General features: G+C 37.2%; 1 protein-coding gene across 1 annotated transcript in view; it reads left to right on the forward strand.

Moving 5' to 3' along the window:
- The window catches only part of DPYD (dihydropyrimidine dehydrogenase), a 344,208-nt gene that overhangs the window by 14,617 nt on the left and 304,268 nt on the right, over positions 1 to 25,323 (forward strand). Inside the window, exon 3 of the mRNA XM_086463055.1 lies at positions 13,975 to 14,057. Coding sequence (XP_086319181.1) covers positions 13,975 to 14,057 — 83 coding nt within the window. The remainder of the gene's footprint in view (positions 1 to 13,974; positions 14,058 to 25,323) is intronic.

Below are 25,323 nucleotides of genomic sequence, written 5' to 3' on the forward strand. Positions count from 1 at the left end.
TTAAGTGCTTGACTTGGCGATGCCTGTGTTTGTTTTATGGTGGCCTGTATCGTCAGTGGGTTCTGCTGTGTTCTCCAACCAACAATACGTACCCTTACTTTGGCCTTTAATTTCTACAAACGTTACTGTGGGAATGAGGTTAATAAGGATTATGTACCCGGATATTAGTTTCTGTCCTTTGTTTACCTATGTGAATCATTTGCACTTTCCATTTACTGCATAACAATTTGTAGTTGATAGATGTAGACTGATGCTATTAAATATCTTTTTAAGGTATGTGCTCTGACATGCATTCTTTTCACTTGCTACTGATACTCTGCTATGCAGATGTCAAATTGCTTTGAGGCAGATTTAGCTATGTAAAAAATTCCCAAGTAATAACGTTGATTTTGATGCCCTTCAGAAAGATACATGTTAACGGAATGTTTTCTCTGTTCTGTAGGGCTTCATCACGGGTTGGTCCTTAGCTAAATTATGTAGTTATTGTTTACTTTAGCATTTCTGTTTCTTGACTCCCCTTCCAGGACTCCTGATATCCTTAAAGTTTTAGTCCCGTGGATAAGTGTTGTTTCCATCCCAAAATGAAAAAGACTTTTCTTTCTCAGAAGTTGCCATTGGCTGTTGGAAGATTTTCATTGCTGTGGAAAAAAAATACTGTCAGGGAAACTGGCGTGGTATCTGTCCTCTTGCAACTTAGTCTAGCTAACGCTGAATCATCAGTACTTTGTAAAGTATGGACGCAATGAGCCTTTGTTTCTAACTTTTGAAGGTTGACCCAGCCAACACTTGTTTTAAAGGAAAACGGGGAGGGGGGCGGGGAAGAGGGAAGCTTCGCTTTCACTTCTGTCACATCTGAAGTTATTAGAAATAATGGATACTGAAAATCTTTTAAGATTGGATCTATAAGCTTTAGGAACAAACTTCACATCCTTTATAATTCCACTGCGTTTTTGACAATGCTCAGGCCGTGTTTTCTATCCTATACAATCTGGAGGCTACCTACTCTCTTTTCTTTAGTGTAAAGCTTTCAGAAGCAAGTTTGCAAGAGTGTAAGAAGCCAATGAGTCTCAGCCATAACACATACACAGTAACTATTTAAGAATTGGGTGAATTTAACACAAATTTTATTCCTTAAGAAATATTATTTACATTCTGTTTCTCAAAGATTGTGACAGTACTAGTATTAGTGAACAGTAATTTTACAGAGTGCTTTACAGAGAAAAAGGGTGAGAGACAAGGGGACAGTGTGCATCAGAGTATGTGCTATTTCTTGTGCTGGAAGAGTAGTCTTGTTAGTGCTTTCTCTGGAGTTTTTCTTTCTCATTTATATTGTCCTTTGCATTTATTTGCTAGTGAGCGGACAAACAATGCAGGAGGATCTTGCATATATTTGTAGCAATAAGTCTGAAAAGCTCTGTTGCCACCAGGGCTCTAGAAAAGCTGTGGAGAGGTACAGGGTGTTGCTAGGCAACCCTGCACGGCCACAGATAGTATTTTTCTTTTAATTTATTTATTCTTCAGTTTGAGTGTGTCCTGCTTGGAGCCATTTGGGTAATAGTTAAGCAAGCACATAGAAATCAGAGAGCTGCAGGAGTGGAATAAAGGAATGCAATATAAAAAAATAAGAAAGGAAAAGCCATGACACATAATGAAACAGACCAAGAGACATGAAATAATTAGTAAGGACTAGGGGGAAAAAGTAAACAAGCGTGGGGAAAGAGAACAGGAGAGGAAAAAACCCAAGTAATGAAAAAAAAAAAAAAAAGAAAAGGAAAGATAGGGCACTATTGAAGAAAAATTAAAAATTGAAAGCTCAAACAGTGTATACACAAGGGAAACAGGGAAACTTCTGCGTAAGCATAAGAATTAAAAATTTGAGATAAAAATGGCTTCAAGAAGAAAAGGAGAAATTTGGTAACTGTGTTAAAAGAATAATTTTTTTGTTTCTTTTTGCTTTGCAGCCACCCTGCTCTTTCCTATTGCTCTGTTGCAAATATGCAATAGTAGTAGTGACACTCAGGAGCTGGGGACTGACTAATAAGTCCCATATGTTTTCCAGAGATGAAAAATAATTTAAAGTAAGAGTTCAGTGTTATTTAGAAAATATTGAATGTGTATGTTTGAAAAAAAGATTTTCAAAACTAAGTTATTGCATTGTATTGTGAAATGTAGATGATTATACTAAGGGTACTAGGTTAAGCTCTGGTTGCAGGAAGGGAGTGGGTTGTTCATACTTTCCAAGTTAAACACATTAAGCAGGGGCAGGTCTGTCCTGTGCAGTGTTCTGGGAACTAAAAGCCCTTCACTTGCAATAGTTGGAGCCACTTCTAGACTTGAGAGTACCGCAGCCATGTGAGGAAGATGCTGTGACAGAGCCAGCCTTGCTGAGTGACCCAATGTATTAGCTCAGGAACTGTGCTACCTAGCCCAAATGTCTTGAGGAGCACTGTCTGTGGGACCTGAACTAGACTCCTCCGAAGAGTGCTAAGCCTAGCTCGTGCCGAGGAGCCTTGCATCACACTTTGCTTCTGGTGAATCTTGGCTCTGTATGCCCCTGCTTGCTTCAGAATTGCTGGGAAGGTGCTTGCCTGGTGCTTTGGGGCATGCTCGTGTTGCTCATCTCGGCTTGAACAGAGCGATTTTTAAGAGACTGACAAGAAGGGGAACACAGCAGTCTGAGCTGTCTGAAGGCAGGCCAGAAGGTCTTGGGAGAAGTAAGCTTTTCAGGTGGAGACATGAAAGCTTCCAGTGGAGTTGAAACCTTCCAAAGACGACAGTAAATGGGATGCAAAACTAGAAGAGTGCATAGTGCCATACTGAGGTATTGGGTTGTTAGATGCTCTTCTCTCTGGTAAATGGAACTGAGACCTGAGGCTATGTATTTATCCTGGATGTTGTTTTCAAGCTGCATGTGAATAAACAGTGTTACAGCAGCATTCTCTAATGCTCTTTCTGATCTTCACTGACAAGAACTTTTGAATGCTCTGCTGACAAATGTAGCTACACGTAAACCCTGTTCATTTCTGTGTATAGGAATGTTCTCGTTCGTGTCATTTCTTGCAGAAAAGAAACTGATACAATTTATGCCCTTAGATTTGTATTGGGAGATTCTCAAGGTTATTAAACATGCCTGGTGTCTTCTTCAAATAGTGACACTTATTTGAGCAGTTTTCTCTCAGATTTGGTTATGTCTGTGTGTCTGTAAATAGATGACACAAGAGATGGTGATAACTGTAGGATCTGCAACCATTGTAATAGCCCCATACCTCTGATTTTTTGAGGGGAAAAAATATTTTACTGCAACAGTGTTTGTACTGGCTTACTTTGTTGTGCCCTGTCCCCCACCCTGCCCTCCGCTGAGACTTGACTTTCCACCTCCTTAGCAATAAGTGTAAGCTTTCATTTTGACTAACTTGGCTTGATACATGTTATTTAAAGAACAGTTTTGGTTCCCAGTTGTTCTTTGTGCATGCTTATACATGCTTTCGAGTTTCATGTGTTTTTTTGGTTTTTTTTTTTCTCTTCCATTTGTTTCTTCTGACTTTGTATATATTACAGAGTCTGAGGTCACTGTCTTACTGTATGTGGACCCTATAGTGTTACAGTAAGGTTTTTAGATACCAGACAGTGATGAGCGTAGTAAAGAATGCATATAAATAGTCTTTTCATGAATTTTTCTTCTTCATGGTACTTTGGAAAAAAAAAAAAAAAGGCAAGTTTTCCTCTGATTTAGCTGTTTTAGAAGGCAGTTAATATAAGACGTATTTAAATACTTGGCTTTCCTGAAAATCTCAGTACAAGAACATCTCTTTTGGATGTCAAAGAAAATGCAAATACAGGAGAAATTGCAGCCTAGGGTTTTGGATTTTTCAGAGGTATGTGAGTTGTCGACTCACCTGTATGTCTTCTCATGGTGTGTCCTGCTATCATCTACAGTTACTTCAGCGTCAACATGTAGTATTAGAACATAAGAGCTCAGGTAACATTTTGTTTGTGTTTTCATATGGCATTATGAATGAGCTTCAGATTATTTTCAGTCAAATAATTCTTCAGTTTTTCATGAGGAACGACACTGATGGAAAATCTGATACAAAGTGCCAGTGTGTAACACAACTGCACCAGCGTCTTGATACAAGGGTTGTGCTCTACTGGTTGCAGCCTTTTTCCTAATTCTTATTCCTTTGACTCGGGTAGATGGTTCTCAAGCAAACCTAATATTTCCAGTTATTCCTCTGGGGAAATCTAGTCTCAATTTAATATTTGGCTTTATCTGTGGCAAGTACCCTCAACAGTCACATGAGGAAATTTGTTTCATTGCTATCCAAGTCATCTTTTATGCTGTGATACTGATTTTCAGATAACACGGTAATCCAGAATAGAAGCGCGTATGCTCTTTTCATGGTAATTCACCAAGTCAGAGGATGAGATCTTTATAGTATTTTTTGTGGAATTGTTTCAGTTTTTTGCAAAGAAAATTTGGAGGAAAGGTGCTCCTTTATGAGGACTTGGCCAGTAAGCCCAGTGACATATAACCACATATGTTTATGGCAAGAAATATCATCAGTCACAGGCGCTGAAGTATTTTGCATGTAGAGCTGTCACTGTTTTATTCTACTAAGCTGAGCAGAGGGTGGGATTTTTCCCACCTCTCCTGCAGGACAGAAACATTGGGTTGCTTGGAGCCTGGAAGTCAGAGATCCTACAGTGTTCTCTGCACATGAGTCTAGTCTCTTGGTACTGTCACCAGTTCCTTGTCTCTTGGCTTTGTGTTTAGCACCTTTTCAGGCTCTTTCCAGGGGACTTATTGTAAGTAGTACATGGAATGTGGTTTAGCTGGTGCATGTGTTTCTATAACTGTTGATAGAAGAACATGATCTGTAACGTTAGGAAAGAAGGACCTTGGTAGGACCTTGCTGTTGTGGTTTAACCCCAGCTGGTAACTAAGCACCACACAGCTGCTCACTCACTCCCCGCATCCAGTGGGGTGTGGGAGAGGATCAGAAGGGTAAAAGTGAGAAAATTCGTGGCTTGAGATAGACAATTTAATAGGTAAGGCAAAAGCTGTGCACACATGCAAAGCAGAACAAGGGAATCATTCACCATGGGCAGGCAGGTGTTCAGCCCTCCCCAGGAAAGCAGGGCTCCATCATGCGTGATGGTTACTTGGGAAGACAAATGCCATCACTCCAAACGTCCCCCCTTCTACCTTCTTCCCCCTGCTTTGTATGCAGCTACTATGAAGAAAATTAACTCTATGCCAGCCAAAACCAGCAGAGTTCCTAGTCAGTTCTCATAGTTATTTGAAAGAAGCTTATGCAAAATCATAAGAAATAGCTTAGGTAGATTAGTTTCTGCAGAATTGATTGGGAAAATTGTGCGGTGTTGTGGGTTTTTTTTTTAACATTGAGGCAACTAAAGGGAGCTGTAGTGCATGGTGAACGCAGAACCGTGAAAGAAAATGTTTTATTGTGACGCTTCTGAAAAATACTGTTGTTGGAGAATACAATGTGCCTTGCAAGAGATGAAAGGTGGCATCTTGGGCAGGGGAAGCAATCCTGCTACCTGTAATTTGCTTTTATTCCTCTGCATAGAGCTGGAGTGCAGATGGCATTTAAGCATTTTATTGTAACTTTAATTTCATAAATCTTTAGCTATGCATGAAAAATAAGAGGGAACCTGTAAGTTGGTACTCTCAAATATGTGGGGTTAATTCCTTAAATTCCTGGTCATTCGGCTTCTGAAAAAGCAGGTACTTTTGGGTATGTGCTTATTCTTATGCTCTTTGTTGAAGGTCAGGAACATAATCTGTTCCTTAGGAGTACAGTTTCTACCTGCATTTTAAAGATTCTTCTTTTTTTTTTTCCAGGTTATGAGTTCTGTAAATGTTAATTCTCAATATAAGTCTGGTCTTTACCTACATACTCTCATTTTATTTAATCTCGATGAGTCAGGGGAGTATTTGCCTAAGCAGAGTAAAGAATCCCAAGGGAAAAGCAAGCTAGGTTGAGGTATGGCAAAGTGCTGGGAGGGGAGCGCCTACAGCATTTGGGATATTTTTTTCCTTACTAATCTTTACGTAGTTATATTTTCACTGTCAAGTGAAAATAGTATATTTAGAAATTCTGTGTAGAGCCTGTGTCTCTTTACTTATCTTTACTTAGTCTTCATGCCCTTGAAGAATTAAATTGTAAATTTATGTTATGGTTACTGGAGAATCAGAGGATTCAACCATCAAGAATGGGTCCCAGACAGGATCTTAAATTTCTGTGAAGGCTCTCATGTAGTGCTCAGACTCTCCAATAGGAAAAAGGCAGGACTACAGCCACATTGAAAAAGAAACCGTATCTTGTCATATTCTAAGAGATGATCTGTCTTGTGCCCTGCTACAGAGCCCTGTGCCATACAGGGAAGCAGTCTTATATGTGTCCCTCCAGATGCAGAGGGAGCAGTAGCTTGTTGCCAAGTCCGCCCATTCATCTACTGACCAAGTTTAACATTTGTTCTAGGAAGAGAAGGAAAAAAGTGGGAGAGGCAAAGGTTTTCTTTCCTTTTTGTTCTCAAAGTTTTCTCTGTCTTTTAAAGCTGAGTCACAAGGGGAGGAGCATTATAAAATGTCCTGTCTAGTGGCATCACCTGCATTCACTGCTCCTTTATTATTTCCAACTGTGCCTCTTCTGTCTTGTGTATCTTCTGTAGCTTTTTATTCTTTTCTTTTGAGTTCTTTGGTCTAATATGCTCTGTGTTGCATGCTTGGTCCTTTCAGAATGTCTTTTTTCAACCTCCCCGTATCACTACTATCTGAGGTGTTATCCATTGCCAAAACACGTGGTGCCTGCATCTGCTCTGACAGCGGCAGGTTGAATTCAAGCAAGATAGGGTACCCTTACGTGAACATGAAGGCTGTTATAAATTTGCCACTTGAAATTTGTGCGTGAAACAGCATGAAAAGGAAGTTAGCAGAATGCCATCTCAGATTGGAAGGTCTTTCACAGTCCTTGTAAAATTGCAAACTAGTGTTATGTGTGTTTAACAAGTAATTAACTTTTATATAATTAGTTGTCTTTAAGAATTAAGTGCACCGTATTTTAAACTAGGAAAACTTTAAAAAATCCCAAATTCTCTGCCTCCACTTCAGAATTCCCAGTTATATTAATGGTATTTCTGGTAATTAATAACAAAAACACACTTGCAGTTCCAGAAGAAATATCTCATGCATTGGAGTTTCCTGTTATCAGTCCTGTTTTAGCAATATATTCCTGTTTGTGGAGAAAATATGATACTTATGTTTGAGTTTGCGAGTGCACTATTTTTACTGCCTTTAAAATAATATTCCTCTGTAAATATCAGAAAAATTAACATGTTTATGCTAATTAGGCATTGATTACAGCCACCCACAATTCTATTTAATATTTTCTCTATTGATTTTTAATTGATTATTAACACTTAGAGCTGGTTTTCCATTGAAAGTGTGCTATTTTTGAGATATTTATATCTATATGTTTCAATGAGCCAGTCTGGCCAATGTGGCTTTATCACATAAAGAAAAAATTGTTATAACAAATGTTCATGTGTCATGAATGACATGCTGTCAAATGTTATGTAAATACCTGAGGGCTAAATATAATTTCTGCAGGTATTAGGAATATGTACATATTAGACAAAAAATCCCAAACACCTAATTTTCCTTTGTGAACAGCTGGTCAGGTATCAGTTTTAAGCTGCTTTTCCACCTGTTTGGAATAAGATCCCCTTGAGAATGAGTCATAGCAAATAGGAAGGAGGAATTTAGTAGGCAGATATAGTGTAGATCGTAATATCTTACAGTTAGGATCAAACAATCCTTTTACTTGTTTAGTTTTTAAGAATGCTCTTAGATAAAACCCTTTGGCAAATGGCATCGGTTTTGTTTAATTGCTCAGTATGAAGATAATTTAAGGGGGCTTTCTGAGTGGAATACAGCTATTGGCTACTAAATAACTTTAATGAATTGTAGCACCAACATTAGAATAAATACAATAAATGTAAGTCATTTTACCCTATAGCGGATGGGTGCTTAAGTCTGGGAGAGAAGATCAATGGAACCATTTGGCTTTTTGTATTGTTTCAGTGTAGAAAGACAGTCTGTGCCAAATCAAGAGTGAAGTCTGCTAAGAATATTTAGGTTTCATTAGAATAAAACACAGTGTTACGTAAGTTCACATCAAAAGAAATAGATGTGCTATTCCAAATTCATAACAATTGTCTATTAGTCTGTTTTTAATAATTTTTCTTTGGCATGTAATCCTGTTTAATTAGATTCTACTCTCTCTGTTGTTTCAAGATTCCATAAACTGGAGTCTTATATACCAGCTGCTAAAGCAGGAGTTACTGTCTAAATGATATTCACAATGAGTATTTGGAAGGTTTACAATTATACCCTTGCTAATAAATTGTGCTATTTTCCCCAACAGTTTTAAGTGCTAATCTTCAGAAGGCATTTTAAAATTAGCTAAAATTCTGTCAAGAGATTTACAAAAATTGTTAGCATGAAGATAATTATGTCACAGTCCTTGGACTCCATCTCTGATTGTGTGCATAAATCAGAAAATGTCAGCTGTGTTTTCCCTTAATAATTATCCTTGCAGCAATATATTACAGTTTGGATTACTATTATAACGTTGCTTTAGGTTTGTAAAACACAAGTTAGTTATTTCTAAAGTTTTCTACTGATGAAATAATTCACGTTTCCAGAATAACAAGTGATTATTGGTGTTAAGATTTTATATATCAATAAAAGAGATCAATATGGAAATAAGCATTCTACACTTATTTATACAGTCCCCTGAAGAAGACAGCTTTTTTATTACAACCTTATTAAAGCAGATCACTTCTGCTGTATGCGCAAGATTTTTGAAAGAGCTAGCTAATGTGATCTGCCTTGTGGCACGTGTGGGACTTGACTTTTTAAGGAATTTTTGGACCAAAATTTGAGACTTTTCTTGCTGAATCTGTGCAGGACATAGGTACTTACAGTAGGTTCCATAGGTCCCCGACAGTTTTGGCAATCTGTCATTTCAGCCTACCTCCTTAAAGGTGACTTAACTGAAATATCAGAGGGAGCTACTACATCCTTCAGAATTTGGACGAGGTTGTCTCATTTTAAGCACTCAGAACTCTAGGTACAAATACATTTAATATGCACATGTTAAAATTTTGCTGCATAAACATGAGAAAATTAAGGCACAGCATACTCTGGTTGACCCTTTTTTTATGGATTATAAAGGAGAAAACAGGATAAAAATGAATTGTTTTAGCATTAGCAGCAATAGTAAATACAAACCGAACGGGTGAGAGCTGTTCCGTCTCTCAATTGCTGTATGTTCCTTATGTTTAATACACAGAGAACACTTGACAGTGAAAAATGTGAGATTTACTTTCACAGATGTTTGGAAAAAACTCAAGCTTTCTAGAAAATTTCCTATAAGCATGTGGAAACAGTGAATTCCAAGAATTTGACAATCCTGCTTACCTAAAAACTTCTTTCATGGAAGAGAGATGATATTTTAAGTAAGGCTTTTGGTTTGGCAGTGTATCAACTAGGATAAGAGATCTACTCAGCCTCAGTGTTGCAGGCTGCCTTAGAATAGGTCTTACGCTGTTGTCAGATAAAAAGATTTTATTTCTCAACTATCTCAAAATGTGTGTAAGACATTATCTGTGATACTCACGCTTTTGAAAGTCTTATGTGAAGTATATCAGGATAGAGTTAATATGGCTTAGTGTGATCCCACTCTCCTTTGACTAGATGGAAGATTTAGGGATGATTTCAATGGAAGTGGGGTCACTTTTATCAGTGCTGTATCACAGAATGGCTAAGTTTGAGTTATGGTCTTCTCAAAACTCTGACTTTTAGGCCTGTCATGGCAGAGCAGAGGCAGCAATGCTTTTGTGATTTAGGGAGATCCTTGGTGATGACATCAGGCAATAGACTGCTTTTGGTTTCTGGGCTACTTCTGCAAAGTTTTGCATTTGACCCAAGAGGCCAAATCAAAAATTGCTTTTCAAACGACTAAGTCAAGAAAAGAGGGCTTTTCCATCCGAGACAAAAACTTATACAAGAAAGCTAAGCTGATGAATGTTTAGAGATGTGTTTTAAAAAGTACAGCTTCACTTTTGCCAGAATTCTAGGTTTTTATTTAAAATTAGAATGATTCTGCATTTATGTTCTCCAGTTGTGAGCTAGCTTATTACTTCAGCCAGTGTCAAAGAGTAAGAGTTCTTTGAACTTGGTAGTTGCTGACTTTCCTCAGACTGTTAGAACTTTATAATAAAGTTTATGTCATTATATTACTAATACTATCACTTGTCATAACTAAAAATACAGAATTATGAGCACATAGTCCTTACTCGCAAAGCTTGCAGTTGAATTCATTAACGAATAAATTGCAGTAGGAAAAGACCTCATGTTTTTGTGGTTATGGGAGGAAAGGCTTTTCAATTTGTTCATTAATTTTCCTTCTTCCTCATCTTCATACATTCATCATTCATCTTTCTCATTTCTGATTTGATGTTCCACCAGTATGCTGTGTGTGATGCCACAGATATTTGTGGATAGCCAGTCTACATCTCCCTTTTTTGACTAGTTGTCATGTAGCTTTAGTAAAGATCTCGTATGATAAATATGCCATTTATTTATGTACAAAATCTCCTCCCCACTCTTTTGCTTTTTGGTTCATTTAAAAACCTCAAAGTATTTATGCTAGAATCCTTTAAGAAGCAGTATTTAGACTTTTGTGGCTTTTTGACATGCAATGGTAGTTTAACTTACGGTGACCGTGTCCCTAATTGCATCTCTGTACTTATTTTTCCTCCTGAACTTCTCAAAGGTGATATTTGGTTTAGTACCTTACAGCATAGATCTGCCAACAGCGATGACATATAGAGTACTGTGTAATTATCGAATCATAGAGTTAAAACTTCTAGACTTTATCTATACCCACAGAAAATCACTTGGCAGTAAGCCACCAAAACCAATTTTTTTCATTGCTGGTGTTTTGATTTTTTTACTTTAGCTGCTGCTCAAAATTGAACACCTGGGAGTTCAATTGCTCATTACACTTAAATCTGTGAAGTATTATGGGCCAAAACATACTGCCCTGTGCAGGATATTTATAGATATTAATCTATTTTGTAGCACGGGTAATAGAATGAGCTCAGTTTTGCTACTGATTTAATACTTAAGAATGTAAAGGTCGCCCTGGTCATAGTCTACCGAAGTTTCGTCATTTCCCAGTCATATTCCCCAGAGTATTCTCATGCTGACAATTTCATTCATATTGGCAGCCTTTCCTATAAATGGATATCCTTTCAGACAACCTACAAACGTAGCATGTGAGCTGGTACTCAGACCCATGAAGAAGTGGCATCTGTACACCTGTAGCTATGCTTATGTTGGGTGTTTCAGACACCCTGTTCTCTTTTCTCTGAGGGGATCCGACATACTCTTTTGGGTGATTGCAGCTGTAACTGGAAAGCAGTGGGTATGATCAATATTTGCTCACTTTCCTGTTCTGTACCTATGCGGTAACTGATGACATAGTACTATTAGGTCATCTTCCTTCAGGAGTTTGCATCTGGCTCAGTTTTTAGTTCATTTTTTCCTAATGGTGAAGTTACTTGCTTTCCAACTGCTGTACCTTGGATGAGAGCTATTTGGCTGTAAGTAGCTGAGAAAGATATAGTCCAGAAACAATTCTCAGAAATGGTAGAAGTAAATTCATCTTATTGCCAAATGAATGAGTCCAACATCCAGTATTTTAGCCTATAAAATTCATTCATTTTTTTTGTTCTGGGTTATCATTTTTTGCATTGGATTTATAGTTGAGAAGGAATATTTGTGTGTGTAAGGCTACACGATCACAGCATTTTCTTTAGATAGCGGCCACCTTTGTTGCCCTTCAGCTGCTTAACACAGTATGGCCTGTATAGCAAAGAAGAAATACCAGCTGAACTTGCTCTTGTCACCATTTTCCATGTGGAGAGCATCAGTTATTTTAGCTTGTACCATATAGAGAAGATTTAGTTGTGTTTGATAAAAATCTTGTGTGCTTTGGATCCTCTGTCATTTCTACCTGCTTTATACCACAAGGTCAAGAGAAACGAACTGCGTGATGCCCAGATCTTCTGAACCTGTGCTGAGATGCTGGTGGCACAGGATTGTTCAGTCATGGGCTTTCCTCTTGTGGCACTCGGAAAATATTGCAAATGGTGTTTTCATTTGGTCTGTTTTCCTGAAGGGTTTTGCTTGTACAGAAGCTTTCAGTTTAGTACTGATGAATCAGGAATTGTTTATTAATTAGTATTGCCAATTTGGATTTCTTTCCTATTTTAAGTGACTGGCTGGCCTGTATGTGCTTGGAGCTGCAGGTCAATGTATGCTGATCTAAATAATGGAATACTTCATTGTAGAGCTTCCCTGTCTTTCTCGCGTAATCCCTTTGAGTTTTTGAGTAGGATTTTGCCATAAAAAGGACAGCTGATTGTAATATAAACAAAGAAAAAATATCAGATTAGCCATGGGATAAGATTTACTACTTATACTTAAGACATGCATCTTTTTTTATAACGGAGAGAAGAGATTGCAAAAGTTCCGAATGTAGCTTTGTACGTTTCTCCTGCTCAGAAATGCATTGTTAAAGCATTAAAACTTTGTATTAAAAAGTCTATAATCTTATTTAAAAATAATGATGGTTTAAATGTTAATTGGACAAGCTAAAATATCTTGTTAGGTCATTTACAAATATCTAATTATTTCCTTTCCACTAATGCTTTTGTAGCCTCAAATTGAATGTAATTATAAAAATAAAGAATCAATGCACAAAGGAAATAGGATAGGTAACTTTTATTGTATTTATTATGACAGTCTTTAAGATGTGGACTTGAAAATTAATTCAGATATTAAAACTGGTGAAAGCAATATGACCAAATAATAGTGCACATATTTTCTTTAAAGCTACTGCATAAAAAGCTTGACAATCCTGCCTTCAAGGTTGTTAGCAGTAGTAACTGTTAGGCTTGCTATTTGTGTTTCTTTTACACCCATATGGCAAAATTATGCCTCCCAGAGGTAAGTTTTGGTATTGGTGCTGCAGGGAACAGGGGTAACCTAAAAGCCTCCGGTACTGATGAAGCCTCAAGAGAATATAAAAATCCTATGGATGATGCAGATGATCAGAGAATTCTTGTTTGCTGGTATTTCACACTCACTTTGCACAGGTGCAAATTTCTATAGTCCCCAGCATCTTCTGAATCAATTTTACTGCCTTTGTGGGAGCAGAAGAAAAGAATCAGTGCTCTGGAGTAATGGAATCAGTCACACATTTAATAATAATTAACAGAATATAGCGAAGTTTTATTTCATTTATTGTCACAAAATTGTTGACTTCATATTACTTTTAGAAATACTGGTGAGCACTAATCTGGAAAAAACATTAAGTGGTTGAGGTGTTTATAAACAATTAATCTCAGCTTCTGTTATGTTTTAAAAATTAAATTAAATATGAATTAAATATGATTGGCTTGTTCCAACAACACTGCCTGTTTCATTGGGACAGAATTTATAACTTTTATTGTAATTCTAAGATACGTGTTTAGGTTTCTGTTCTTGTCTGTGTGTGTGTAGTAGCTTTGTAGCCTTGCATACTGATAAAGGAAAATATGATTTATTTTTTCAAAGAAGAAAAAAGTAAAAATTCTATACATTTCATTATGGAACATTTATAAGATGATTTCCATGACAACCATATAATAAGATTCATGTTTACTTTGTTTCTGAGTTCTCAATGTCTTTTTAATGACTCCTGTGTAATTAAAACAGAATGCATAATTTGAGGTTACATAATATGAATCAGTTTTGTTTGCATGATGCTGAATAATGTTAATACATGTACAATATACTGTTTAAGAGCCTTACATGGATTTGTCTGTTTGTTGCAGAACTGTGAGAAACTAGAAAATAATTTTGATGACATCAAGCACACGACTCTTAGTGAGCGAGGAGCACTTCGAGAAGCAATGAGGTAAGTCTGGGTCACCATAGCAACAGTCACAGATGTGGTAAAGAAAGAGTCATTCTTCATTATTGGGGGAACAAATGAGTTCATTGCCACCATTCAGCTCTATTCTCTAAGGTATTAATTTGTCAGTGGAGAGGCTTCCCTTGAGGCTGTACTTTGGTTTTGAAGCTGCATAAATGTTAAGCCTGACTGCACAGTAAAAAACGTAAATGTTTAATTTGTTATTTAAAATGCTTAAGGGGTGCCTTGCTTTATATTTATACTAAACTGTGAGTGAATGAAAATATTGTTCATCTAAATTCTGTAAGTGTTAAAGCCATTGTACTATGCTGTTTGAACAAACCTGTATTTGCTTTTAAATTGGATTTGATGTTTATGTATGTCGTTCCTGTGTACTCTGATTTTATCAGCAGATTTACATGATTTTGGTTTTGCTGATGGAACGTTAAAATCTATCTGGTCCTTCATATATTTTAGAGATATATATTTTGCTTAATATCCTCGTATCACTGCACTTAATGCTTATTAGAGGAGGTTAAAATTAGTCAGTACATGAATCTTCTGTCACCCTTACTTGCACTGTGGAGTATCTTGGTACAGGACTTTAAAGAAACTTGCCAGCTACAGTACCTCGAAAAGGGAATGATTACTATGCTGAAACATGGTGGAATCAAAGACAGATTTTCTAAGGTTTCATTAGAAAGAATATTCATTCAAGAATAATCAGGAAGGTGTTCATTATAGTATTATCTGAGGATCACAAAATTATAGTAGCAAAGGTTTTGAAAGCTGGATAGTAAAATGGAACATTGCAAGCTCAGTGCTTCGTTTCACTTGCCCAATATCAGAGTAACTTCTTAGTCTTGCGCTAGCACAGTAAAAAATAAAAAAACAACAAAAAATATTGAGAATCTTCTTGAAAAACTAATTACACCCATTTACTTTGATTGTGTTCATAATCCCTTTAAATTTATGGATGTGTGTGAATTACTTTATTTGCATGACTTACTTTATGTTCATGACGCTCGTCTCATGTACACTGCTATGCATAAGTGTTTGTAAAGGTGTTCTGACTTGAAATGCGACTTGCCTCTTTTGAAGCCTTTCTTATTACCTCCAAATTATGTTCTTTCCTTTCTGAACATTTTAACTACTAGTGTTGCAAATAACTGTAAAAATAATGGCATTTACCTTTCTAATTGTGATTTCTTACTTTTTGTGTGTTTTGCTTCATACATTTAGGGTTTTCTCCCTATGTGAATGGTCATCTGTGTACATAAATCTTTCATGTAGTGCCAGTAAATGGAAAGTCGTTTAAAAGAAAGACTTGGGGAACTTTGGGCATATGAAGCTACTTTTAGTATTTTCAGCAAATTGGATTTCAAGTTGCTGCTCTTCTGTAACACCATTCCGTGGGTAGGTTTGTGGTGTTTTGCGATACGTGACTCGGCAGAGTTAATCTTTTAAAAACTTGGGAGCTGTGACAGCGCTTTGGTGATAAACATTCACTAGCAAAGGGAGGTTTGGCATTTCAAAGGTCACGTTTCTGTTACAAGGACTGTGTAGAAGATACTCATGAATCTATGCTGTGCATACAATAAAAAGGACTTTACTGTCTCATAAATTTGTATCCTGGCTATTTCTGCTAGTGTACAAGCCATTCTGAGAAATAGTTATTGATTGAGAAGTGTGACAGATATTGTGCAGCGTTGGAATTCTCTTAATTGCAGTCAATGTTATATGGTTGATTTTTTTCTTCGTTGTTTTTATGGAGGTAAAGAAAATACTTCACTTACTAAATTAAGACTATAGCATGTTTTTATAATTTACTTGCATAACACATGAAAGGTGTAAAATGTTAATTTAGAGAGGTATGTTCTTGTAGGTGTATGTATTTTTCTAAATGTGTGTAAAAGACACTTGTTATTTTAGGCTGTACAGTTCTTTCAGCTGCTCCATAGTGACCCCATATCCTTGGTGGCTGCATTTTTCTGTTTGGATCCCAAGATTATCTGTAGCATATCTAATTCAGGTGGTACATTTTGAGAGAGAGATTAAAGTTTGCTTTGCTTTCCCGTAACTATAGTGGACATTGGACCAGTCGTGGAAGGATGTAGAATTACTGGCCTCAGTATTGTGAGATACCTGCCTCCTTTTGGTAAGGGGAGCATGTGGAGAGGGTTGCACATTGCACAAAGGCACTAAAATCATGTGGGCATGAAAACAACAACAACAAAAAAAATCCTAGTTGGATAGCTAAGCGGATGTATGTGGATCTCAGATGAGCCTTAAGTTGAGCGGGCAGTCTGCCCAAATCCTCTCTGATTTCCCAGAGTGGTACTACTGGTCTGCCAGATGAGAGATACAATGAACATTTATCCCCAGTGCTCCTGTTTGGAATGAGACCTTCCATTTAAACTTTCTCTTTGAGAAAAATGGTCAATTTAATATGGGTTTCAGTACATTTCTAGTCTATGAAGATCACTGTGCTCTGCATAAACAAACACTAATATCCAAGAAGGGTCTTGTTCTTTTTCCGGCTTTTCAGAAACTGAATGGTATTCAAATTAAGGATTACATGAAAATCATCTTTCTTGTTTATGTACATAGATGTATGCAAAATAAACCTTCTGAAGGATTTTGAAATCATCATAAAGCATATGAACTTTCTCTAGTTTTACTTTGCATATTATTTTAGACCTTGAACGAGAAGGTGAGCTGATAGTAGTTTCCGATTACTCAGTGTATGAAGAATTGTATTGTAAGAATTTGGTTTACTTATGATTGCACGTAAAATCATAAAGCATTCAATTCAATTAATGTTTTGCTTATTTTGTTAACGTACTCCAAATGGTTTATTTATTATTATATTTTAATGCTACTGCAGAGCTTAAGTAAACAATAAAAATACATTAGTTTTTTCAAATTGGGGTTTATAAATAGGCAGACTATTGCTTTACATACCTTGAGTGTGTATATGATAATTTAATTGGGTATTTTATGTAGTAACTTGGCAGAAAAATAGTATAGATATTTACTTATGTCAGGTTGCGTAAGTAAGAGCATTAAGATTTTGTTAAACAGGACTTAATTTGTTCTTAATACATAATCACTGTAAAAAATCTGGATCCTGATCCTCAATAAAGCTTCATCTAGAAATTTAAAGGAGCTTTTAGATTGTCTTGGCTGCTATGAGGAGATAAGTATTTGAAGAGGAGGAAGTGGCATAGCTAACTGTATGCTGACCCTGGTAGTCTTCATAGGTGGCAAAACCAGAATGGGGACTGCTGCAGTAACCATTGCTCTGGGAAAGTAGGGTAAAGTAGCCTTGAGGAGTTTTAAACACACAACTATAAAGTAACTTTTAGTAGAAGTATGAAAGTTAGTAAGACTGGTGGGATATTAAATACATGAATGGGTCCTACTTGTAGGTGAATGTGTGTATGGTCTATCTTGTGAACATTGAGTTAGTATGCGTGAAAGCTTTGCAAGTGAAAATTAAAGCTGAGTATTTTTGTATAGACTTCTTGTTAGTAAAGGAAGATTTAAACATACTTCTTCGTACTTTGAAGTGGAAAGGAAGAAAGCGAGCTTGCTTGTCTGTTTGGATCAGTATAAAAAGACACCAAAGTTTATTTGGAATTTTCTTTTGCATTCACATATTTGCATATGGTTTGGATAATGTGAACATGGGAGCGAGGCTTCAACTGTGATTTCCAGTTTAATAGAAACAGTTTCTGTTAATGATGATATTCACTGTTGTCTTGACAACTGTATAAGCTGGGGTTAGTAATAATCAAGCTTATTTTAATATGGTCTAGACTCTCAGATGTATTTGACAAATAGTTTCTATGGCTGGGTAAAACCCAAGAAAATTGCACTGTAAGGAGTTCCATGATTTCACAAGTGTTCATTAGTTTGCAGAGTAAAAGTTAGGGATTTAAAAACCTGTGAACAAAACAAGTCTGCAGCACAAACTACAAAATATCTAGTAACCAACTTGTTAGGGCTCTGGCCTGAGATGTGACAAATACAGGTTCGTATTCTGGTTCTGAGTCAGGCAACTTAGTTTTCCCAGTTTAAAAAGCCACATCATGGAGCTGTAGAGCTAGAGAAAGGCAGGCATGAAATACAAGGAAAATGAGAACAATGAAAAATGTCACGTTAAAAATATGCCTGCTTTACTATATTGTTCTTAAGCTGTTCTGAGAGATGGGACCAATCTCAGATAAGTTGAAAGGGAAGGTGAATGAGGAGGAGTAAAGATAATTGCTTCTGGGTTCCTGATCCAGGTCTCAAAGATCATCTTTTCAAAGGATTCCTTCATATTCTGGGGAGGTTGAGGAAGCCTTTGGAGTGAGTTCCAGTGATCCATAGTAGCCACTAGCCTTGTGATTAGTGTGCTTATTTGGGACTGAGAGAGTAAGTTCAAATTTCCCTTCCACCTTCTTCTATCTTTACATTTCTCTCCAGTGCAATCATTTGAATGCTGCTTGGGGCATGTTTTTAGGGAACAAACAAGTGATTACTTCATATGTATTTAACAAAAATGTTGTGCTGCTTCCAAAGTGTAACAACACTATGCCTTCTTGGGTGACCAGCACGTGTTCCTCTGATGTATCTCGCCAACAGCAACCAAACATCTCCCTGCCCCAGAGGACATACTAATTAGGTAAACTGCTTTGATAGATAGGCTTATTCGTTTAGACCTTTATTTAGACTACATTTGGTTTAGAGATATTCCTTAAAAAAAACCCCAAAACTGCAGAGATGTTCTCGGACTGAAAATAAAACAACCCATAAAACTGGAATTTAGGGAATAGACCATGCTCCCCTTAGCATTTCTTTTCTAGATACGTGTTATGACAATTTTGTAAATTTGTGATATTATGAATAACATATGGAAATAAGCAGATGCTGCAGAATGCTAGTGTTGCTAGCTACATGTAGTGTTGTATAGAAGTACATGCAGAACTTTAGAAGCACTTGAGGACTTTTAGTAGTACTTCCATAGTGAAGTACTACTAAGTACCTATGTGGCTAATATAAATGAATTTAATTTTGGTTTGAGGGCCATTTTGAAATCAGAACTTCACTGTCATCCTTAGTGTACATTACAGATCAAACAGATTGCCAACATCACTTGCATTGGCCATCTGTCTTCACAGTGCAAGACAGCCCCCTATAAGGATAGCTACAACTGAACCAGCTTCTTAGGTGCTAGAAGGTGCTTAGTGGCATTAACAAGCTACTGTGTTCATGCGATTTTACCTTGCTGTTTGTTGGCTAATGAACTCCTGAGTCACCCACTAGCCACCCTCTGGGGGCCTAGCAGTGCCTGGGATACATTGCTTAGATCTTGCCACGGTGGAATAATTTCTGTCTAAGCGCAGACACTGAGCAGAGCTGTTACACCAAGCATGTATAGAAAGCTGTGACATTAATGTAATTATTTTTGTGATTGTTATTAGAACTTGCATTGTCTTTCTGTATAATTTACATGGAGAATTAAAGCACTTCATATTTCATTTTGCAATTAAAAAAAGAAGGTTCTGATATGTGGCATTGTTTCAAGTCACAGGTATAACTCACACTGATAGAATGTAATTGCATTGCTTTATATAATTTTAAACTATAAATTGAGAAAACTATTGTCTTGTTTTGAGCTTGATTGTGAGATGGGTTGTTCTGTTGAGTATCAACTTCATATCTTGACCAGAAACTTTGGTCCTGAGTTACACTTCCAAGTTTATTTCAGCGGATTGTTGCACATATATTGTTCAAAATATTGTATATAATTTCTCATTTTAAATTTATGGATTGTAGTTTATTTTTGATCTAGTGATGTAGGCAGAGGATAGGCTTGTTTCTTTAGATATTACAGGGGAGGGGATCAAGATAAGTTAGATTGTTTTCCTTGGAATGTTCCTTTAGTGACCTAGCTAGCGCAAACTAGCAAATGCCACTTTAACTGACCTAAAGGTGTGCATTGATGATGTTCATGACTGGAAGATGTAAAAGAATGCTGAATTTTTTTGCAGTTCTGATTGGCAATGTAGGCTCGCAGTTACTTTACCTCAGAGAACTGAATTGTGCCTTGTAGTGTGTATAAACAATACATGGATCTGGAACAAAAGCATTGTTAGTAAAATGACAAAATAACAAATAATATTAATGGTTTTGGAAACTGCATTACAGTTACTACTTTTGTTGATACACTGAAGAGTGCTTTACACAGGATCTTACATGAACATTTTGGTAAAATCTGCATGTTTTTCATACTCTTTCTTGTATGTATTACAGTGACTGAATGATGCTTCAGATCTGTTCCGTGTATGGTAAACACACTGTAGCAGTATTCATGTGTATCATTCCCAAAGTATACTTTAGAGGGGAGAAGAGAAAACAAAAAACACTTTTCTGTCACTTCAAAGGAGGGGAGCCTGTTTTTTTGGTTTTGAACTATTTAGTTTTACAATTTAAAGAAAATAATTGGATAACAGTCAAAATTTTACTTTTTAGCAAACTGCAGGAGATGTTGTCTGATGTTGGTGGTGAAAGATTTTGAAAACCACTGTGGCAGATGGCTTACCACAAAGACTCCAAAGATGGCATGCAGTGGGTGCAGCATTGTACCTTTCAGTGACTAACAGCCACTCATCTGCAAACTGTTAGGAGTAGAAAATTGCACTACAGAATCTTGAGTTCGCTCTATGAATTCCCCCTTTGTTACTTTTTAAAATGCAAGGTTTTAGAATATTTCTGAAATGTGTTCTTTACCACCATTAACAATCAGGAAAAAATGCTCTGAATTGCTAGAGACAGTATACACAATGTGGACTACCAGGCTTATGAATGCCTTGGTTTCACCAGCCTGTACACTTTGAAAAAGGTTTTGGTTGGTTAAATAAACGTTAAAAAAGAACTTCAGAGATAAGTGAAGGAAATTTGCTTGTGGTCTTGCCATGGCTTTCTGTAGATTATTGATATTTGATTTTATGTCCCAGGGCTTTGGATGGTTTAGTTAGAAGGTGGCTTATACCATTTTAGACTGTAACAAAAGTCTGGGACATACATGGAAGCTGGTTGTGTTTCAGCTTTGGCAAAGGAGTCAGATGTTTTAGTTCAAGCTGTTGAAGCTCATATTGTTTTATTTGTAAGTCATGAATTTATGTACCACATTCCACATGTATTCAAGAAACCCCATTTCTTACAGTAACTTCTGGTTTGTGTACAGTCAGAAACCAGTCTGTCTTTACAAGTGCTATTTTAAATAGATCTGCACTTGTTTCTTTTCAGATGTTTCCCATAGTTCTCAAACTCCTCAAAAATCTTTCTTCCCTCCTTTGTGGTGTCCTTTGAAGTCAATGGGCATTATATTGCCATGGGCATCTCCGAGTACATCTCCTTGGAGTTCAGGATACAAGGCAAAGCTAGGGGATTGACGGCAAAATATAGTCTTCATTCAAAAGTGCTTTGTTAGTTAATGTGTGTCTTTGCATTATATGTTTATCATGGCCTGATCATCATTATCTTTTCTGATTATGGTATATTTAGAACCCTTTGGTTACAAGGGGTAGTATTAGTAGCTATGCTTACTTTTTTTGCTACTTCTCAAGAGTCCTGACTTTATATTATACTAGCTGTTGTGGTTCTGGACATAAGAGCAAACATCCATTTTCCTAGAAATTTTTAATATATTAGTGTGAGGGTGTTTCTGAGATTAAACTGTGTGTCCAACTGTGCCCCAAGATATTTAACTTCCATCAAAATTAGTCTGCCTTTCTCCTGTAGACTTCTGGATTTAAATCCTGTTTATTTTCTTGAGGCTATTTGGGAGAGCAGGAAAAGATTATTTAAGTTTAATGTTCCAATGGAATTAAAATTGAAAATAAGACTAAAGTATATTGGATTTTTTCAATAAATCAGTTGTTAAGAAGATAAACTAGCATCAGTACCACACATTTAGCTATTTGGCTACAAAAGTTTGCAGAAACGATTTTCCATCCTCATTTCTAAGGAGCCCAGATACTTTACAGGACAACCTCTGTCGGAGCTTGCTGTTGAAAAGTTGGTGGGTAGCCTGTTAAGCCCTAGACCACTTCAGGTCGTTCAGGATACCACCCAGAGACTTTCACTACCTAGTGCCTAAGGCAAGGCTACTAAATTTTAGCACCTCTAGGAGCGAAGAGTGTTAAGATTTCAGGCAACAATTTGTATAAAGGAAGCTGCTTACAGAGCAAGACAAACATAAGAGGCGTCATGGAGAATCAAGGAACAAACTAAATATTCTTGAGCAGCGTCTCCTGCTGTCTTGAATGCCCAGTACTGCTTGTCTAGGATGTGGTTTGTGATGTGCAGGGAATACTGTCAGTGACAAGGCTCTTTGTAGAGCAGGCATTTGTGGTAAGTTTCAATTTGTATTTAGCTTGTTCGACCAGTCTGGAGCATTTAGTTCTGGCTTGGTCCAATATCAAACTTCAAGTTTTTTTTTCAGAAAAAAGACATTTTTCTGAACACTTCTAAATATCACCATAGTATTTGGATCCATTCAAATGAGTTCTGATAATGGAACTGTGTGTGGAACAGAATTTAATGGAAAGAATTAGAATGTGATTTCCATCAGAATACTTACAAAGGACATTGATTTACAATCTGACAACGTTACAATACAGTAATCTTTTAAAACTGGTAAGTTCTTGTAAAATATTTTTCAATAGTACTACTACTTTTTTTACTACTATTTATTAGTAGTATTTATTATTTCTACTATTACTGTACTTTAAATATGGTGATTACTAGGACTGTATTTAATAAAGTAATTACTATTACTATATTTGTAATGCTATTACTTTTATTACTATTGTTCAATAATACTGTTTAATACCACTAATACTTTTATTACTGCTACTTTAGCTGCTGAAGATTTCCCACGTTTGTCAGTATTAATTAGTATTAACCAAGTGCTTGCTTTGTATTTGGTGATGTATAAAAAAAAAAAATCTGACAGTATTACCAAATAGGCAAGGAAACAATTATACTTCAAGGAGTACTTTTGTTATAAAGAAAGATATATTTCTAAAATAATCTTCCACATTTTGTTTTTTCTCCTGTCCGGTGTGTGTCTCCCTGTTTGACCACATAGGGGCTTCCTGTGGGGTTCTTTCTGCTTCTCTGTGTATTTCCAGTGAATAGGAAATGCACTTGAGCATGTGTAATACAGTTGCTGTTCCCAGGGACCTACAGCTTTTGCTTGGCTGGTGGCTGGCAGTTAGATGTTGGGCTGTGCCTCACAGTGTCCACACCTCAGTCTTCCCATTGCGTATTTACTTGCATGGCAGCTGCTGGTGTTGTTAACCCTCTTCTGTCCTGAAGTGTGTTCTCTTGTGATTCTTGTCAGATAAAATAGTTAATTGGGGTGGGAATTGTTCTCCCTATAATTAAAGAACTATACAGGGATGTTTAAAAATACTTAAATAGGAATTGTTATATATTTAAGAGAGATTCTGGCCCCATTGAGTGTTTTCCACTAAAGAGAGCTGTGACTGCATGGCTAAGCCTGAGTGCCACTGGCCGTGTGGCTGCAGTAGCCAAAACAGAGCTGAGAGTCCTGTTTCTTGAATGCATCTTTCAGCCTGCACTGAGATGCAGCCGCACGGTTATCAGCATCTGGCGTAACTTCGTTTTTTTGGTGTAGATATAGACAAGCTTAAATGGCTCCTATGTAGAGTCATACGTTTAGTCATGGCCTGCCTGTGGGGTGCCTCTGTGTCATCCTCGCTGACTCAGTTGATATTTGTGCAAAGCCAGCGGGGCAGCGCTGGCCTGGGCAGGGGGCTGCGCTGCTGCTGCGAGCCCTGCTCGTGGCAGGTGAGCACTCCTGTGCTGTCTCTTACCACCTCCAGCACAGGCAGCCGTGGTGTGGAAGCTGCAGGGACATGGATGTCCGTGTCTGTTGCTCCAGCCTGCAGGCCTAGATTAGAACTAGGCTGAAATAAACGCTACCTGCATTTCAGGAAGGGTTACGTTGGGTCTTAATGCCAGCTGTTCTGCTGTAGAGCCCCCCTACTGCTGGACCACACTGCTCATATAGATACAGTCGTTCTAGGGTATCTGCTGCTATTAGAGATGTAGCCATTCTAGGGATAAATTCTTCTGTGGCCAAAATCATGGGGATAGGCTGGTTAATACCCCAGCAGAGGGGAGAGGACCACTGTTCACCCAGTTGCAGATGAAATCCCTGATTTAGTTGGAAGCTGGGAGAGGGCAAGTTTAGACTAGATACAAGGATGAAGTTCTTCACCTTGAGGGTGGTGAGACTCTGGCACAGGTTGCCTAAGGAAGCTGTGGATGCTGGATCCCTGGAAGTGTTCAAGACCAGGCTGGATGGAGCCTTGAGCAACCTGGTCTAGTGGGACGTGTCCCTGCCATGGCAGGGGTTGGAACTAGATGATCTTTGAGGTCCCTCCCAACCCTAATCATTCTGTGATTCTCTGATTTTCTAATACAGGAAGCCATTTAACCAGCAGGAACTATACAGCATAAATATTTTGCTCTCTTTCCTAGTTGAATTAGATTTCATTAAGTGTAAAACTGTCTCCCTGAACTCCCTGCTTCTGTGTTCAATTTTTATTCTTTTATTCTACTTGAGTATGCTGGGAGACTGAAGACTTTACTCCTAAATTGGAAAGGTCTGAGTAATCTTTTGCTATTGCTGTTGCTAAACGTTCTTTCTCCTGCTAGTGTAACAATGCCATAACATACAAAATTTATTTTGTCTTAAAACTATAACTGCAAACAGAGCTTTGAAATGCAACTTCTCTTAATATTTTCTTTTCTATCACACTCATTTAATTCTTGATGTAAGACAAGAATTCATTGCTTTTGTGCCGGGAGTGTGAAGCCACAAGTTGATAATGGTAACTCAATGTTTGTAATATTAAGTGTTGTTCCTGTAGTGTGGTCCAATTACACAATAGTAAAGCAGGGATGTAACACAGCAATGCTGCTTTCCTATTTGTTTCAGTAAGTTTAGCACAGCGGGAAATGTGGCATTCTTCCAAGGTAATGAATGTGTCAAGCTTACAGTTGGCTGGAAGTGCAATGGAAGTTATTCTAAGACTTTGCGTGCTGGCTGATAACTCTCGCTGAATGTATGCGATGATTGTCTTATGTATTTGATGTCATTTCATTGCAAGGATTTTATATCTTAATTTTGAAACATTATGGTGTTCTAGAGATATTGGAACAAGCTTCTCTGTAGATGCTA

The sequence above is a fragment of the Leptosomus discolor genome, chromosome 3 (assembly GCF_034619465.1).
Source record: "Leptosomus discolor isolate bLepDis1 chromosome 3, bLepDis1.hap2, whole genome shotgun sequence".
Lineage (NCBI taxonomy): Eukaryota > Metazoa > Chordata > Aves > Leptosomiformes > Leptosomidae > Leptosomus > Leptosomus discolor.